The 19,979-nt window shown below is 37.7% G+C and overlaps 1 protein-coding gene across 1 annotated transcript in view; it reads left to right on the top strand.

The window, feature by feature from the left end:
* The window catches only part of AXDND1 (axonemal dynein light chain domain containing 1), a 196,197-nt gene that overhangs the window by 129,391 nt on the left and 46,827 nt on the right, over positions 1-19,979 (top strand). Inside the window, exon 21 of the mRNA XM_011968050.1 lies at positions 6,247-6,354. Within this exon, the coding sequence (XP_011823440.1) occupies positions 6,247-6,354 (108 nt within the window). The remainder of the gene's footprint in view (positions 1-6,246; positions 6,355-19,979) is intronic.

The following is a 19,979-nucleotide window of genomic DNA, read 5'->3' on the forward strand; positions in this document are numbered from 1 at the left end:
AGACCAGTATCATGTGGAATACAAAATCCTAAACAAAATACAGGCAAATCAAATCCAGCAATAAATGAGAGGGGTAATACATTATGAACATGTTAACTTTATTCTAGGAATGCAAGTTAGTAATATAACTTCTGTAATGTATCTATAGGTACACTGGGTACAACCCAATTAATAAAAAATTAATGGCATATATATAACTATATGTGTGTGTATATATAAATATAGATTGCCATTAGTTGCAGGGTACATTGTGTGTGTGTATATGTATATATATGTAATGCCTGCCAGCATTAAGTAGTTCTAAAATGAAACACAAAAGGTAATATTTATGATCATTTCAAAATATAAAGTACTTAGGAATAAATCTAATAAAAGTTGATCAGTTCCTTTCTGGAGTATAGTTCAAACATTATTTGAGAAACATTAAAACACCTAAATGAAGATACACCATGTTCATGAACTGGAAGACTCTATATTGTAAAGACGTCAATTTTCCTCAGAGAGAGGAGAATGTAGCGGTCCTGTCCAATACAGTAGCCACTAGCCACATATTGCTATTTACATTTGAATTTATTTATTTTTATTTTTATTTTTTGAGACAAAATCTGGCTTTGTTGCCCAGGCTGGAGTGCACTGGTGCAATGTTGGCTCACTGCAACCTCCACCTCCTGGGTTCAAGAGATTCTAGTTCCTCAGCCTCCTGAGTAGCGGGGATTACAGGCACAGGCCACCATGCCTGGCTAATTTTTGTCTTTTTAGTAGAGATAGGGTTTTGCCATGTTGGTCAGGCTGGTCTTGAATGCCTGGCCTCAAGTAATCCACCCATCTTAGCCTCCCAAAGTGCTGGGATTATAGGCATGAGCCACCATGCCCAGCTGAATTAATTTAAATTTAAAAATTTATCTCTTCAGTCATATTAGCCATATTTTAAGTGCTAAGTAGTACATATTGCTACCAGGGATCATATTGGACCATGCACACATAGAACATTTCTATCACTGTGGAAAGTTCTATTAAACAGCACTAATCTAGGGGTCACAATCAAGTTTCCAACAGGTTTTTTTTTTTTTTTTTTTTTTTTTAGAAAATAATGAAAGCATATCTGACAAGGAATCAGAGCTCTTTTTTTTTTTTTAGCACTTGCCCTCCCGGAGCACTTGAATGCAGTCACAGATTTTTTTTTTTTTTTTTTTTTAGCTTAACAAACTGTCTCTAAAAGCTGTTTTGGATATTCAAAGAATCAAGAATAGCTAACACACTCTTGAAAATGAGGTGAGAGGACTCATCCTCTTATATTTTAAATTTCTTGTAAAGCTAAACTGACACAGCATAGTGTTAGTTCAAAGGTGGACAACTGTGTCAATGGAATCAAAAAACAGAACCAAAAATTTATGGCCTTTTATATAAGGATGGCATATAGAATTAATGAGGAAATGATGAACTTTCCAATTAAAAATACTAGGGGACTGGGTGCAGTGGCTCACGCCTGTAATCCCAGCACTTTTGGAGGCTGAGGAGGGCGGATCACGAGGTCAGGAGATCGAGGCCATCCTGACTAATACGGTGAAACACTGTCTCTACTAAAAATACAAAAAATTAACCAGGCATGGTGGCGCACGCGTGTAGATCCAGCTACTCGGGAGGTTGAGGCAGGAGAATCGCTTGAATCCGGGAGGCAGTGGTTGCAGTGAGCTGAGATCGCGCCACTGCATTCCAGCCTGGGCGACAGAGCGAGACTCTGTCTTAAAACAAAACAAAACAAAAAAGCCCCAAAACTAGGAATATTGGTTATCTATATAGGAAAGATGAAATTAGACTTGTACTTCACACAAAAATCAATTCCAAATCGACTAGAAATCTACATGTGAAAGTCAAAATTATAAAGCTTTCAGAAGACGATATTTCAGATCTTAGGGGTAGGAAAATGTTTTTTAAAATAAGAGATAAACACTAACTCAAAAGGAAAATGTTCATAGTTTTGATTACCTTAAGTTTAAGAATTATTTTTATCAAAAAAATACCATTAAAACAAAAACAGTCCACAAAATGGGAGAATGTATTTGCAACACTTATAACTGACAAAGGACCAGTATCCAGAATATAAAATTACCTTCTAGGAACCAATATTATAAAAATACACAACCCAATAGAAAAATGGGCAGAAAGCTTGAATGTATACCTCACAAAGGAGAAAATCCAAATGGCTGACATACTTATGAAAAGCTGTTCAATTTCATAAGTGATAAGGGAAATACAAACTAATATCGTTACTTACATAACAATTTGGCAAAAATTACGAAGTCTAGGCTGAATGCAGTGGCTCATGCGTGTAATTCCAGCACTTTGGGAGGCCGAGGTGGGCGGATCACCTGAGGTCAGGAGTTCAAGATCAGCCTGGCCAGGATGGTGAAACCCTATCTCTGCTAAAAATACAAAGTTAGCCCAGCACAGTGGCACGCACCTGCAATCTCACCTACTGGGGAGGGTGAGGCTGGGGAAGCGCTTGAACCTGGGAGGCAGAGGTTGTGGTGAGCTGAGATCGCACCATTGCACTTCAGCCTGGGCAACAGAGCAAAACTGCATCTAAAAGAAAAAAAAAAAAAAGAAATTGCCAAGTCTGGCAATGTAAGTGTTAAGAATAGGGGAGCAACAGGTACTTCCTATACTGCTGGTAAGAATATAAATTTGTACATTCACTTTGGAAATCAGTTAACATTATCTGTTAAAGTTGCAACACACCTTGCAACAAACAATTCTATTCATCTGTCAATATACTAGAGAAACTCTTACACAAGTGCTCTAGACTAAGCGACATATGTAAGAACATTCTGGCCAGGCATAGTGGCTCATGCCTGTAATCCCAGCACTTTGGGAGGCTGAAGCAGGTGGATCACCTGAGGTTGGGAGTTCAAGACCAGCCTGACCAACATGGAGAAACTCCATCTATACTGAAAATACAAAATTAGCTGGGCATGGTGGTGCATGCCTATAATCCCAGCTACTTGGGAGGCTGAGGCAGGAGAATCGCTTGAATCCAGGAGGCGGAGGTGGCGGTGAGCCAGGATCGTGCCATTGCACTCCAGCCTGGGCAACAACAGCGAAACTCCATCTAAAGAAAATAAAAATAAAAAAAAAAAGATATTCCAAGATTATTCCTAGAAGTATCCCCCAACTGGAAACAACTCAAATGTCCATAAATAGTAGAATAATTATTATGAATATTATGGCATATGAAGACTGGAATATAAGGATCAATTCTCTCTTTAAACTGCATATGTGCATTTTTATGTCTCTGTATGTAAGACAGATCTCACAGTTTTTAAACAGTGTGTTATAAAAAATTTTATGTACAGCATCTTGCTAATAAATTTTAAATCTCTAGGAGGTGGAGACTTTTCTAGGAAAATAGAAAGTAAGTATCATTAATACTTGAAGGAGAAAATTGGCCAACTTTCAGTGAAAAATTGGATGCACTAATTTTTAGAAATGCTAAAAATATTGCCTGGATTCCTCAGACAGGTTTTTTCAGACTCTCAAGCAGTAGGGTAATCCCCATGCTATATAAGCAGCGTAAGAGCATAGATAATGACTGGAAGTTTTCCCATTTTATTTCACATAGCTAATAATATCCTTTAAAAAGTCCAGATGAGTATAGAGAAAATAAATCTTATATATTAATAAATCCAAATTTAAAATAGCAAATTTCATGTGGTAGAAAATTATAAGACTAAAACACCATGAACAGTTAGGGTACGTGTCAGGGAAGCAATATGTAGGTATATGTATGTCACTTCTCATCTAAGAGTTGAATGAAATGTCTGAGTTCTCATTTTGGTTCTGGGAAGGCTTCAGAAGGGTTCTTCACAACAGGCTGATATACCTCTGAACCAAGCAGTCTCTTGGAGCCCACACTATACATCTAGAAATGTGTTCAAACCTTCTCATACCTGGTGGGACTAGCCCCTTCTTCTGTCCACCCCAGGATGTGGTGCGGATCCTGATTTTGGCAGGCTGGACCTGCCACAGATGGTGGTGGAGACCCACTGGCCAGCTCCATGACACACTTAGTCCTCATTTACCTAAAAGGAGGGAGAGCTCTGTGTGGTGAGACCAGGTTTTCAGATGAAGGCAATCTGGAATGAGGATTTCAAGATGTTTTGAGGTATATCTCCCTATAAAAGTTAAGGCTATAGCCATACGGAGGACACTATCATGAGGAGCCCTTCCTGAGGGAACTTCAGGGTTCAGGGACTTACATAAAACCATCCAGATGAGATTTTGTGGAAGCCTTGTGCTATGGGCCATTCATTGCCTGTGCCACCCCAGGCCCTGACTAGATGCCCATAACCTGACCATCTCTTTGAGGACCTACACTTTCCACTAGTGCTACTTTGGTCCTCTGTTAAACTCTTTCTCACTTAATAACTGTTTTCTAGTGATTTCAGATAAATAAACTGGGGGAGTGTTATCAGAGGAGGCTGAGAATCTGCTCTCACACCAGAGGTAAGGCTGTAACTGAGCCTACACAAAGACCTTCTGCTAAGAAAATGATATGCCTCTTCTCTAAGCCTGAGGCCTCTCAAGAGTATATCAAGCAAGTTTATGGTAGGGGTCTCAGCAGACCATACTGAGGTACTCTTTAAAAAAATGGTTAGTTCCGTCTTCATGAAGGTTATTTTTATTTCAAATTCGTCACCATCCTGGACTGCTACCATCTTCCCCTGATCTAGACAAACCTCTGTGGTACATGAATCTTTATGACATCAGACTGGGATTTCTGTGGCCTCATCCACATCCCACAGGGTGAAAAGAAGAAGATGGTTTTCCAGAGAAGCCTTGTCTAATGCGGCTCTATGGTAATGCTGTGTGGCTTGTGCCACATTCTAGCATTTGACCTACTAGACTGATATTTGGATGACATTAGTGAGAGTTTCCCACCAGCTAATGCTTCTTGGGCTCCTTTCCAGCCAAGGAGATTTGTATGATGCTGGACAGGGTTCAGGTGCGGTGGTTCATATCTGTAATCCCAGCACTTTGGGAGGCTGAGGCGGGTGGATCACCTGAGGTCGGGAATTTGAGACCAGCCTGGCCAACGTGGTGAAACTGCATCTCTACTAAAAATACAAAATTAGCCAGGTATGATAGTAGGTGCTCGCAGCTACTCAGGAGGTTGAGGCAGGAGAATCCCTTGAACCCGGGAGGCAGAGGTTGTGCCGAGCTGAGATTGCTCCACTGCACTCCAGCCTGGGCAATAGAACAAGATTCTGTCATAAAAAAACAAACAAAAAAAAAAGGCTAATAATGAGAGAAATATAAGGTATATTACTGCTCATCGTGGTTGATTTCAGGAGCCTACAGTGGGTCATTATTTCACCACACACTGCCGTTTTTTGGCTAGAGTGATCAGATCTCTGTTCCCAGAGAGGATAACATGTCCTAGTTCTCAGGGCTTTTATTAACTAATAAGGAATAATGTACCTTTTAAACATTGAAACCAGCTCTTAGCTGTTAGGAGATCTTGGTAAGGTAAATACAGTTTAACTATTTACCTTAGGTGATTAAAACCTGCTATAGACCTTTCCCATATCTCAATAGATAGAAGGTGAGCATCTTTTCCAAAAGTGTCTCAAATCTTTATTCATTCACTTTATTAGCGGTAGAGGGATTTTTTTTTAGTGGTTAAGCACAGACCACCTAGATTAGAATCCAAACATCATACTTAACTATTTTTGTGACCTTGAGCAAGACATTTAACTATTCAATTTCTCAGTTTCCTCATCTTAAAAAATGAGGATAATAATAGGTAATGTCTCATATTGAGGGTCAAATGAGTTAATATATGCATAATGCTTAGAACAGAGTCTCACATATGATTAAGTACAAGGTAGGTGTTTGCTACTTCTATTGTTATTATGCAATCACAGTTGACCTGTTCAGTTGCATAAAATTTATTAGGAGGCCATGTAGACATTAGTAAATAAAACAATCTTTTTGTATCTGGTTTTATGGCACTTCACTACTCCCTGTCCCATTACAACCCAGATCCCAAACCCTGTCAATAAGAGATAATATGATTTAGGTCTGTGTTAATACCCAGTCACCTCTGCACATATCTTTGAACTGAACTGATATAAAGTTAATTGAATATAGTTATGTTTAGAGGAATTGTATTTAGCAGTTCCTCAATAGCAGTGAGTGAATAAATATGCTGGTTTTTTCTGCTTGTAATCTTTTATCTCTTTTCAGAAAGAATGTTATGAATGGATCAACACATGCTCTTGCCTCCTTTCTAATATCAAAGGCAGAAAAATTACATTATTGACATATGAAGAAATAGAGCAGCTACTTGAAGAGGTATTTGCCACATGTTAGCATTGGTTATTATTCAGGTTATTCCTGTATTTCAGTAGATAAGGTTCACAGCTTTTTTCAATCAATGTTCTGAATCCTTGTTCATTTACCCTAACATATGAGAATTTTGGTTCTAATCAAGATCTTTGACAGCTCTTCTTCCCTCTAAGGAAGAGAATCATCCACTCGGCATTTTGCGTCATGTTTTTAGCAGGTGATTTTATAAAGGAAAGAATGGTTTTCAGGTAGAAGCTCCCTGCCACTTCCTGAGGCATATCCTCAGGTTCATCTGCTTCTGTGCTCACCCTTTTCCCTCCCCTCCAGTCTCAGTCTTCCCATCCAAGGTTATTTCTTCCTTCGAGCACTTAATCCCATGTTCAGTGGCTTCTCTCTTTTGCCTCTTTAATGTCTTCTCTAATTGTTCCATTTTATCCATCTAAAACATAGTCATTTCTCCCATCCTCAAAAGTGTGTCCCTTGACCTTGTCTCTCTGCTGCTACTTTCTCTCTTTCCATTCCATCATAATCAATTTGTTTAAACTCTATAAGGTCACCTTATTGCCAAATCCAAGTATCTTCAATTCTATATTTAACCTGGCTTCTCTGTAGCATTTGGCTCTCTTAACCATTCACTCCTTTTGCAACCTCTCTTCACAAGACAAAAGTGTCCTGGTTTTTCTCCTACTTCTTTATTTCTTTTCACCCTTGTTTTAGACTTTCACCCTTGTCTGCCTCTTAAATGTTGATATTCTGTCCTTGGCTTGCTTTCACTTCTCATTTGTACACGCTACCTATTCCAGTGTTTCCCATGGTTTTAATTACCACCTGCTTACCAAGAATCTCAAATCAGTGAATATCATGTGCCATCACAAACTCAACTCTTGTTTGTATTTCAGCCTCTTTGAAGGTGTTCTCCTCCAGTAAATTCTGAAGAAACTCCCATTGTTATCAGAGTCATACTATATAGGTATGATCTGATGGCCTATATGTCAGTGTCTGGGGTCTGAGAAAGAAGGGGAAGGTTCTATCTACACATTTATGAAACTTTTTTTTTTTTAACATTTAAACACTGAAGAAACATCATCTTTCTAAATTATTCACTTTTAACAAATATTCATTTTACTACGCTGTCCAGATCTTGGCCAGAATTATTGTGAAATAACCACTGAATGATTTTATCAAGATTATAAGTTGTAAATTATAGTATACTTTGAGAAACTTAATGAAGTACCGCGGACATGATCTTGGAGTATCAGATCTAGGAAGAAATCCGAGAACTATACAGAATCAGAGACTTGAGAGCAGAAGGGAATTTAAAAGCGATTGGATTTAACCTTGCATGAATCTGACAACAAACTTTGATTTTTTATTTTTCCATAGGTTACTGGGGTACAGGTAGTGTTTGGTTACATGAGTAAGTTCTTTAGTGGTGATTTCTGAGATTTTGGTGCGCCCATCACTCGAGCAGTATATACTGCACCCTATTTGTAGTCTTTTATCCCTTGCCCCCCTCCCACCCTTCTCCGCAAGTCCCCAAAGTACATTGTATCATTCTTATGCCTTTGCATCCTCATAGCTTAGCTCCCATGTATCAATGAGAAGATATGGTGTTTGGTTTTCCATTCCTGAGCTACTTCACTTACAATAAGAGTCTTCGGTAGTCCCAGCTACTCAGGAGGCTGAGGCAGGAGAATCTCTTGAGCCCAGGAGGCAGAGGCTTCAGTGAGCTGAGATCATGCCACTGCACTCAGCCTGGGTGACAGAGCGAGACTCTGTCCCCTCCCCCGCAAAAAAAAGATTCTCCAATCTCATCCAGGTCACTGCAAATGCTGTTAATTCATTCCTTTTCATGGCTGAGTAGCATTCCATCACACACACACACACACACACACACACATCTATTAAAAATATTATATATGTAATATATTATATATAAGATAATACATATTACATATAATATGGTATATATAATATATATTATATATGGTGTGTATATTTATGTATATATGTGTGTGTGTATATGTGTGTGTGTGTGTGTATATATATATATCACAGTTTTTTATCCACTTGTTTGATGGGCATTTGGGTTGGTTCCATGATTTTGCAATTGCGAATTGTGCTGCTATAAACGTGAGTGTCCAAGTATCTTTTTCCTATAATGGCTTCTTTTCCTCTGAGTAGATACCCAGTAATGGGATTGCTAGATCAAATTATAGTTCCATTTTTAGTTCTTTAAGGAATCTCCACACTGTTCTCCATAGCTGCTCTACTAGTTTACATTCCCACCAGCAGTGTAGAAGTGTTCGTTGATGACTGCATTCATGCCAACATCTACTGTTTTCTGATTTTTTGATTATAGTTATTCTTGCAGGAGTAAGGTGGTATTGCATTGTGGTTTTGATTTGCATTTCCCTGATTGTTAGTGATGTTGAGCTTTTTTTCAAATATTTGTTGGCCATTTGTATGTCTTCTTCTGAGAATTGTCTATTCATGTCCTTAGCCCACTTTTTGATGGGATTGTTTGTTTTATTTCTTGCTGATTTGTTTGAGTTTGTTTTAGATTCTGGATATTAGTCCTTTGTCAGATGTATAGAATGTGAAGATTTTCTCCTACTGTGTGGGTTGTCTGTTTACTCTGCTAACTGTTCCTTTTGCCATGCAAAAGCTCTTTAGTTTAATTAAGCCCCAACTATTTATCTTTGTTTTTATTGCATTTGCTTTTGGGTTCTTGGTCATGAAATCTTTGCCTAAGCCAATGTCTAGAAGGGTTTTTCCAATGTTACGTCTAGAATTTTTATAGTTTCAGGCCCTCAGTTTAAGTCCTTAATCCATCTTGAGTTGATTTTTGTATAAGATGAGAGATGAGGATCCAGTTTCATTCTCCTACATGTGGCTAGCCATTTATCCCAGCACCATTTATTGAAAAGGGTGTCCTTTCCCCACTTTATGTTTTTGTTTGCTTTGTTGAAGATCAGTTGGCTATAAGTATTTGGGTTTATTTCTGGGTTCTCTATTCTGCTCCATTGGTCTATGTGCTTATTTTTATACCAGTACCATGCTGTTTTGGTGACTATGGCCTTATGGTATAGTTTGAAATCAGGTAGTGCAATGCCTCCAGATTTGTTCCTTTTGCTTAGTCTTGCTTTGGCTATGTGGGTTCTTTTTTGGTTCCATATGAATTTTAGAATTTTTTTTTTTCTAATTCTGTGAAGAATGATAGTGGTATTTTGATGGGATTGCATTGAATTTGTAGATTGCTTTTGGCAGTATGGCTATTTTCACAATATTGATTCTATGCATCCATGAGCATGGGATGTGTTTCCATTTGTTTGTGTCATCTATGATTTCTTTCAGCAGTGTTTGTAATTTTTCTTTTAGAGGTCTTTTGCCTCCTTGGTTAGGAATATTCCTAAGTATTTTATTATTTTTGCAGCTATTGTAAAGGGGTTGAGTTCTTGATCTGACTCTCCGCTTGGTTGCTCTTAGTGTAGAGAAAAGCTTCTGATTTGTGTACATTAATCTTGTATCCAGAAACTTTGCTGAATTCTTTTATCAGTTGTGGGAGCTTTCTGGAGAGTCTTTAGGGTTTTTTAGGTAAATTATCATATCATCAGCAAATAGTGACAGTTTGACTTCCTCTTTACCAGTTTGGATGTCCTTTATTTCTTTCTCTTATCTGATTGCTCTGGCTAGTACTTCCAGTACTATATTGAAGAGGAGTGGTGAGAGTGGGTAGGTATCCTTGTCTCATTCCAGTTCTCAGAGAGAATGCTTTGAACTTTCCCCATCCAGTATTATGTTGGCTGTGGATTTGTCATAGATGGCTTTTAATACATTGAGTTATGTCCCTTGTTTGCTGATTTTGCTGAGAGTTTTAATCATAAAGGGATGCTGGATTTTGTCAAATGCTTTTTCTGCATCTATTGAAATGATCATGTGATTTTTGTTTTTAATTCTGTTTATGTGGTATATCACATTTATTGAATTGTGTATGTTAAACCATCCCTGCATCCCTGCTGTGTAATCCACGTGATCACAGTAGATTATCTTTTTGATATGTTGTTGGATTCAGTTAGCTAGTATTTTGTTAAGGATTTTAATGTCTGTGTTCATCAGGGATGTCAGTCTGTAGTTTTCTTTTTTGGTTATATCCTTTCCTGGTTTTGGTATTAGGGTGATTCTGGCTTCATAGAATGAATTAGGGAGGGCTCCCTTTTTCTATATCTTGTGGAATAGTGTCAAAAGGGTTGGTATCAATTCTTCTTTGAATGTCTGGTAGAATTCTGCTGTGAATCCTTCTGGTCCTGGACTTTTTTGTTGTCGTTAATTTTTAAATTACCATTTTAATCTTGCTGCTTGTTATTGGTCTGTTCAGGGTATCTAATTATTCCTGAGTTAAGCTTGGAGGGTTGTATGTTTCCAGGAATTTATCCATCTCTTCTAGATTTTCTAGTTTATGTGCATAAAAGTGTTTATAGTTGCCTTGAATAATCTTTTGTATTTCAGTGGAGTCAGTTGTAGTATCTCCTGTTTCATTTCTTAGTTAGATTATTTGGATTTTTTCTGTTCTTTTCTTGGTTAATCTTGCTAATAGTCTATCAACTTTATTTATCCTTTCAAAGAACCAGCTTTTTGTTTCATTTATCTTTTGTATTTTTTTGTTTGTTTGTTTATTTCAATTTCATTTAATTCTACTCTGATCTTGGTTATTTCCTTTCTTCTGCTGGGTTTGGGTTTGGTTTGTTCTTGTTTCTCTAGTTCCTTGAGGTGTGACCTTAGAATGTCAGTTTGTACTCTTTCTGTCTTTTTGATATAGGCATTTAATGCTATGAACTTTCCTCTTAGCACAGCCTTTGCTGTATCCCAGAGGTTTTGATAGGTAGTGTCATTATTGTTGTTCAGTTCAAAGAATTTTTAATTTCCATCTTGATTTCGTTTTTGGCCGAATGATCATTCAGGGGCAGGTTATTTAGTGTCCGTGTATTTGCATGATTTTGAAGGTTCCTTTTGGAGTTGATTTCCAATTTTATTCCACTGTAGTCTGAGAGAGTACTAAATTTATGAAGGCTCATCTGGTGGCCTATCACATTGTCTATCTTGGAGAAAGTTCTGTGCACTGTTGAATAGAATGTGTATTCTGTGGTTGTTGGATAAAATGTTTTGTATATATCTGCTAAGCCCATTTGTTCCAAGGTATAGTTTAAATCCATTGTTTCTTTGTTGACTTTTTGTCTTGATGACCTGTCTAGTGCTGTCAGTGGAGTATTGAAGTCCCCCACTATTATTGTGTTGCTGTCTATCTCATTTCTTAGGTCTATTAGTAATTGTTTTATAAATTTGGGAGCTCCAGTGTTAGGTGCATATATTTTAGGATTGTGATATTTTCTTGTTGGACAAGGCCTTTACCATTATATAATGTCCATCTTTGTCTCTTTTAACTGCTATTGCTTTAAAGTTTGTTTTGTCTGATTCAAGAATAGCTACCCCTGCTCGCTTTTGGTGTCTGTTTGCATGAAATGCCTTTTCCCACCTTTTTATTTCAGTTTATGTGAGTCCTTATGTGTTAGGTGAGTCTCCTGAAGGCAGCAGATAGTTGGTTGGTGAGTTCTTATCCATTCAGCAGTTCTGTATCTTTTAAGTGGAGCATTTAAGCCATTTACATTCAATGTTAGTATTGAGGTGTGAGATACCATTCCATTCATCGTGCTATTTGTTGCCTGTGTGCCTTTGTTTTTTGTTTCTGCTTTTTACATTTTTTTGGTTGTCTAAGTCCTGTGTGATTTATGCTTTAAAGAGGTTCTGTTTTGATGTGTTTCCAGGATTTGCTTCAAGATTAAGAGCTCTTTTTAGCAGTTCTTGTAGTGGTGGCTTGGGAGTGGTGAATTCTCTCAGCATTTGTTTGTCTGGAAAAGACTGTATCTTCATATATGACTGTACCTTCATATATGATGCTTAGTTTTGCTGGATATAAAATTCTTGGCTGATAATTGTTTTGTTTGAGGAGGCTGAAGATAGGGCCCCAATCCCTTCTAGCTTGTAGGGTTTCTGCTGAGAAAATTGCTGTTAATCTGATAGGTTTTCCTTTATAGGGTACCTGATGCTTTTGTCTCACAACTGTTAAGATTCTTTCCTTCATCTTAACTTTAGATAACCTGAAGACAATGGCCTAGGTGATGATTTTTTTGTGCTGAATTTCCCAGGTGTTCTTTATGCTTCTTGTTTTTGCTTGTCTAGGTCTCTAGCAAGGCTGGGGAAGTTCTCCTCAATTATTCCCCCAAATATGTTTTCCAAACTTTTAGATTTCTCTTCTTTCTCAGGAACATCAATTATTCTTAGGTTTGGTCATTTAACATAATCCCAGACTTCTTGGAGGCTTTGTTCATATTTTCTTTTTCTTTTTTCTTTGTCTTTGTTGGATTGGGTTAATTCGAAGACTTTGTCTTCAAACTCTGAATTTCTTTCTTCTACTTGTTCAATTCTATTGCTAAGACTTTCCAGAGCATTTTGCAGTACTGTAAGTGTGCCCAATTTCCCTGAAGTTTTGCTTGCTTTTTCTTTATGGTATTTATTTCCTTGAATATTTCTCCCTTCGCTTCTTGTGTCATTTTTTGGATTTCCTTTCATTGGGCTTTGCCTTTCTCTGGTACCTGCCTGATTAGCTTAATAACTAATCTCCTGAATTCTTTTTCATGTAAATCAGGGATTTCTTCTTGGTGTGGAACCATTGCTGGTGAGCTAGTGTGATTTTTTGGGTGTGTTAAATAACCTTGTTCTGCCATATTACCAGAGTTGGTTTTCTGGTTCCTTCTCATTTGGGTAGGCTCTGTCAGAGGGAAGGTATGGGGCTGAAGTCTTTTGTTCAGATTATTTAGTCCCTTGATGTACTACTCTCCCCCTTTTCCTATGGACGTGTCTTCCTATGAACTGAGCTGCAGTGATTGTTATCTCTCTTCTTGGTCTAGCCACCCAGCAAGGCTACCTGGCTCTGGGCTGGTCCTGGGGGTTGTCTGCACAGAGTCCTGTAATATGAACTGTCTATGGCTTCCCCAGCTGTGGATACCAGCACCTGTTCTAGTGGAGGTGGTGGCGTGGGTGAAACAGTTTGTGAGGGTTCCTAGCTTTGGTGGTTTAATGTTGTGTTTTTGTGCTGGTTGGTCTCCTGCCAGGAGGTGGCACTTTCCAGAGAGCATCAGCTGTGATAGTATGGAGAGGAACCGGTGGTGGGCAGAGCCCCAGAACTCCCAAGAGTATATGTCTTCACATACCCTACCCACCTTTTGTCTTCAGCTACCAGGTGGGGGCAGGGCTAAGCGTGGTCTGAGCTCAGATTCTTCTTGGGCAGGTCTTGCTGTGTCTGCTGTGGGGCATGGGGGTGAGTTTCCCAGGTCAGTGGAGTTATGTACCTAGGAGGATTATGGCTGCCTCTGCTGAGTCATGCAGGTTGTCAGGGAAGTAGGGGAAAGTCAGCAGTCACAGACCTCACCCAGCCTCCACACAATCTGAAGGGCAAGTCTTATTCTCACCATGCCCCCACTAACAGCCCCGAGGCTGTTTCCAGGCAGTGGGCAAGCAGGACTTGAGAACCTGTCCCATGTTACCTGCCTCCCAGCAAAAGAAAAGGGTTTTGTTTCTTTTTTCACCTGTGGAGTCTGCATGCTGGATTCACACCCTCCCCTGAGTTCTGGCCAGGAGGCACCTTGCCCTATTCAAATTGTTACAAAGTTCAGCTGGAGACTTCCTTCTCCCTGTGGCATTTTCCCTTGCACCTCTGGCCGCCCTCCTGAAGGGTCCCTTGGTGCCAGGCAGGAATGGCCTGCTTGGGGACCCAGCGAGCTCCCAGGGCCTTTCCTGCTGCTTCCTCTACTCCTGTATTTTGCTCAGCTCTCTAAATTGTCTCAGTTCCAGGTAAGGTTGGAAACTTCTCTTGCAAACTAGACCTTCGGTTTCCCCAGTGGGGGTGTGTTTGGGAGCAGAGGGTCTCCCCTTCCCACTTCTACAGTTTCAGCACTCACAGTATTTGGGGTGTCTCCTGGGTCCTACAGGAGCAGTCTACTCCCTTTGGAGGGTCTGTAGGTCCTCTTGGGATTCCTGCTTTGTTGTTGCAGTCATTCTGGAGCTAAAATTTCTGATGCGAGCCTCCACACACCATCTGTCCATCTGAGTCAGAGCTACAATCTAGTCCTACCTCCCATCCACCATGATGATCTTCTCTTTTATCTGATGATGAATCTTAATATAATATCCATACTTGATCATTATGCCTAAGTTTGAATATCTGAAGTGACAGAGAACTACTTTCAGAAAGACTCCATTCATTTTTGGTGAGCGCTGAGTATTAGAACATTAATTCTTTCTATTGAACTAAATGTAATGTCTCCTTGTAGCTTTAGCTTTTTCTACCTACTGGTCCTAGTTCAGTCTTTTGTGGTTAATATGAACAGGACTGATTTGTCTTCCATATTATAATATTTCCAACATTTGAAAACAACTGTATTCAACCTAAGTCTATTTTTTGATTTTCTGTTCTTTTCTATTGATCTGTCTATTAATGGGTCATTACCACAATATCTTAATTATTGAGGCTTTATGATACATTTTCTTTTTTCTTTTTTTGACTTTTATTTTAAGTTCAGGGGTACATGTGCAGGTTTGTCACAAAGGTAAACTTGTGTCATGGAGGTTTGTTGTACAGATTATTTCATCACCTCGGTATTAAGCTTAGTACCCTTCAGTTGTTTTTCTTGATCCTCTCCCTCTGCCCAACCTCCACCATCCTAAAGGCCCCAGTACGTGTTGTTCCCCTTTATGTGTCCATGTGGTCTCATCATTTAGCTTAAAAGGGAAAACATGTAGTATTTGGTTTTCTCTTCCTGTGTTAGTTTGCTAAGGATAATGGCCTCTAGTAGCTCCATCCATGTCCCTGCAAAGGACATGATCTCATTCTTTTTATGGCTGCATTGTATTCCATGGTGTATATGTACTGCATTCTCTTTATCCAGTCTATCACTGATGGATATTTAGGTTAATTCCGTGTCATTGCTGTTATGAATAGTGCTGCAATGAACATATGCATGCATGTGTCTTTACCATAGAATGATTTATATTCCTTCCGGTATGTACTTAGTAATGGGATTGCTGGGTCAAATGGCATTTCTGTCTTTGGATCTTTGAAGAGTCGCCACACTGTCTTCCACCATGGCTGAACTAATTTACACTCCCACCGACAGTGTATAAGTGATCCTTTCTCTCCACAACCTTGCCAGCATCTGTTATTTTTGGACTTTGTAATAGTTGCCATTCTGACTGGTGTTAGATGGTATCTCATTATGGTTTTGATTTGTATTTCTCTAATGATCAGTGATGTTGAGGTTTTTCTCATATGATTGTTGGCCACATTTATGTCTTTTGAAAAGTGTCTGTTCATGTTCTTTGCCCACTTTTTTTTATGGGTTGTTTTTTGCTTGTAAATTTGTTTAAGTTCCTCATAGATGTTGGATATTAGACCTTTGTCGGATACATAGTTTGCAAAAATTTTCTCCCACTCTGTAGGTTGTCTGTTTACTCTATGGATAGTTTCTTTTATTGTCCAGAAGCTCTTTAATTTAATTAGATCCCATTTGTCAATGTTTGCTTCTGTTGCAATTGTTTTTGGCATCTTCATTGTGAAATCTTTTCCCATTTCTATGTCCAGAATGGTATTGCCTAGGTTGTCTTCCAGGGTTTTTATAGTTTTGAGTTTTACATTTAAGCCTTTAATCCCATCTTCACTTAATTTTTGTATATGGCATAAGGAAGGGTTCTGGTTTCAATTTTCTCCATATGGCTATCCAGTTATCCCAGCACCATTTATTGAATAGGGAATTCTTTCCCTATTACTTGTTTTTGTCAGCTTTGTTGAAGATCAGATGGTTTGTCAGTGTGAAGTCTTATTTCTAGGTATTGGTGTATGTGTCTGTTCTTGTATCATACTATGCTGTTTTGGTTACTGCAGTCCTGTACTATACTTTGAAGTTGGGTAGTGTAATGCCTTCAGCTTTGGTCTTTTTTCTTAGGATTGCCTTGCTATTCAGGCTTCTTCTTGATTCCATATGAATTTTAAAATAGTTTTTTCTAGTTCTGTGAAGAATGTCAATGGTAGTTTGATAGGAATAACATTGAATCTATAAATTGCCCTTGACAGTATGGCCATTTTAACGATATTGATTCCTCCTATTTATGAGTATGGAATGTTTTTCCATTTGTGTCATCTGTGATTTCTTTGAGCAGTGGTTTGTAGTTCTCCTTTTAGAGATATTTCACCTCCCTAGTTAGCTATATTCCTTAGGTATTTTATTCTTTCTGTGGCAATTGTGAATGGGAGTTTGTTTGTGATTTGGCTCTCGGCTTGACTGTTGTTGATGTATACGAATGCTAGTGATTTTTGCACGTTGATTTTGTATCCTGAGATTTGCTGAAGTTGTTTATCAGCTTAAGAAGCTTTTGGGATGAGACAGTTAGGTTTTCTGGATATAGGATCATGTCATCTGCAAACAGGGATGGTTTGACTTTCTTATGATACATTTTCATATCTGGTAGGACCAGCTCTCTTCATGGATCTTTTTCAGACAGTTCATTGCGATTCTTGCTACTTATTCTTCCATTTATTTATTTATTTATTTATTCTTTAGAGACGGGATCTTGATGTTGCCTAGGCTGGTCTCAAACTCCTGGGCTTAAGTGATCCTCCTGCCTCAGCCTCCAGAGTAGCTGGGACTATGGTGTGCACCACTGCACCTGGCTATTTTTCTATATAACTTTATAATCTAGTTCTTAAAAATATGACTTTTTAAAACCAGTATAATATTAAATTTATATATTAACTTAGAGCAGACATGTTTATGATGCTGAATTGTCTTATCCAAGAATATGGAATATAGGATGTCTACTTTTATGCCTGTCAATCATGTCTTACTTGTTTGCATTTTGTACATTTATTAGGTTTATGCCTGAGTATTTTATTTTTTGCTATTTTAAATGAGACATTCTTTTCCATTATATCTTCTAACTAATAACTATGTGTATATATAATATATATAATCAATTTCTGTATTTTAATTTAATTTAATTTTGTTTTGTATTTTAAGATTGGATCATACTCTGTCACCCAGGCTGGAGTTCAGTGGTCTAGTCATGGCTCACTGCAGCCTTGACCTCCTGTGCTCAAGCAATCCTTCCACCTCAGCCTCCTGAGTAGGTAGGATTATAGGTGTGTGACACCATGCCTGGCTAATTTTTAAATTTTCATAGAGACAGGGTCTTGCTATGTTGCCTAGGCTGGCTTGAATTCCTAGGCTCAAGTGATCCTCCTGCCTCAGCCTCCCAAAGTGCTGGGATTACAGATGTTCGCCACCATTCTTATTTTAATTTTATGTGCTGTGACTTTACTAAATTCTCATATTGTGTTTTTTTCTCCTCCTCCTGCTGCTCCTCCTCTTACTGTTTTTAGTAGTTTTTCAGTGGATTCTTTGGGGTTTTCTAAATACTTAATCAAATCACCTACAAATAGGGATAGTTTTACCTCTTTCTTTTCAATCTGATAGATACTTCTAGTTGCTTTTTCTTGTTTAATTGTATTGAGTAATTCTTCCAATTCAATATTAAATAGTAGTGGAAATAACAAACATCCTTTTCTTGCTTCTGACTTTAGCAGGAATGCCTTTAGTGATTTACCTCTAAGAAATATGCTGGCATTGGAGCTGATTTATAAGTTAATTTATTTGTTCTGTCTTCAGAAGTCTCAGATATCCACCTTGGGTTATTTTTCTTCTGCCTTAACCTTTAGAATTTTCTTTAGTGAAGATCTCCTGGTGGCAAACTCAGTTTTCATTTGTCTGAAAATGCCTTTATTTCACCCTCATTTTTTTGCTGGGTATGCTATTAATTCTAGGATGGTATTCTTTTATCTCAGCACATCATTATTATTTTTACTGTTTTCTGGTTTTTGTTATTATTGAACTGACCATTGAGAATCCAACTGTCTGTTTCTTTGAAGTTAATTCATCTCTTCTCTCTGACTGTTTTTAAGATCATCTTTTTGTCTTTGCTCAGATTAATGTGGAGATGGATTTTCTTTTCTTTTAAAATTTTGCTTGGGATTCTCTTGATTTCCTGAATCTTTAGTTTGGTATCTTTTGTTAGATCTGGAAAATTCTCAGTCATCATCTATTCAAATATTGCCTCTACTGCATTTGCTGTCTTCTTCTTTTTTTTTTTTAATTATACTTTAAATTCTAGGGTACATGTGCACAACGTGCAGGTTTGTTACATATGTATACTTGTGCCATGTTGGTGTGCTGCACCCATCAACTCTGCTCTCTTCTTTCCTTCTAGAACTCTAAATGAACGTGTGTTGGAATCAATCCCCCATGTCTCTTAACCTTCTTCCATATTCTCTATCTTTCTATTTCTCTGCATTGCATCCTGAATAATTTTTCTGGCTTACCATCCAGTTCACTAATTTGCCCTCCAGTTGAATTTCATCTGCCATTAAACCTTTCTGTTGAGTTTTACAGTTAAATTGCTGAAGTCCTATTTGATTCTTTTTCAGGTCTGAGCATTTTTGTAATCTTTCTCTGTCTGCTCATATTTTCACTCTCATTTCTTTAAATAGGTTAAATATAACTTTTGTAGTCTTTTTGATAATTCTAGTATATGATATAGCTGTAAAAGAATGTTTATTACAGCATAGTATAATAGCAAAATACTAGAAACAATATGAATGTTGATCAGTAGGAGATTAGTTAAATACTATATGTCACATTGAAATGATGGAGTTCTATGAGATGAAGTAGATGTTTAAGTAGTTAAATAAATATAATCCATGATATATTATTAAGAAAAGCAGATTATAGAATATAAGTTACATTATCTCATTTATATTAAAATGTTTATAGGTGCAAAAAGCATTCTAGAAGAATATTCAGCAAACTGATAGAAATTATTAACTCTTTGAGCGTTAAGATTCTTAATTCCGCTGTAGTGTTCAAATATTTTACAGCAAAAATATTACCAAGAAAAAAGTATTTTCATTTTGTAAAAATATCCTAATACATTGTGACTATTTTTCTATACTATATACATATTTCTATAGCATAATTTAACATTGCTATAAAGTATTTTGTTATATGGCTTACACCATAATTTATTTATGCATTTTCCTGTTGTGGGCATTGAGCTTATTGCTAGCTTTTGCTTTTATAAATATTGGTGCTGTAAACATCCAGAGGATGGTTTTAAATCTCTATGAGTAGACTCCTTTGAGGTGTTCAACACTGATGACTCCTTCTTTCTTCTCTTTTGGCTTTCCTCATGGCCTCTCATACTTCAGAGGCTACTTCTGGCTGCCTTTTCAGGCTCCTCTTTCTTCCCTAGCATATTTTATTTTTTTTCAGAGGTTTGAAAATCTATTATTGTTTTCCTTGAGTATAGGCTTTGATTTCATCTGATTTTTTTTGAGGCAGCAATTTCCTATTTATTTTAATTGACAAATAAAAATTGTGTATTTTCATTGTGTACAACATGATGTTTTGAAGTATGTATACAATGTGGAGTGGCCAAATTATTTTTCTAAAAATAACAGCTTTATTGAG

This window comes from Mandrillus leucophaeus, unplaced genomic scaffold, assembly GCF_000951045.1.
Source record: "Mandrillus leucophaeus isolate KB7577 unplaced genomic scaffold, Mleu.le_1.0 Scaffold825, whole genome shotgun sequence".
In the NCBI taxonomy this organism is placed as follows: domain Eukaryota; kingdom Metazoa; phylum Chordata; class Mammalia; order Primates; family Cercopithecidae; genus Mandrillus; species Mandrillus leucophaeus.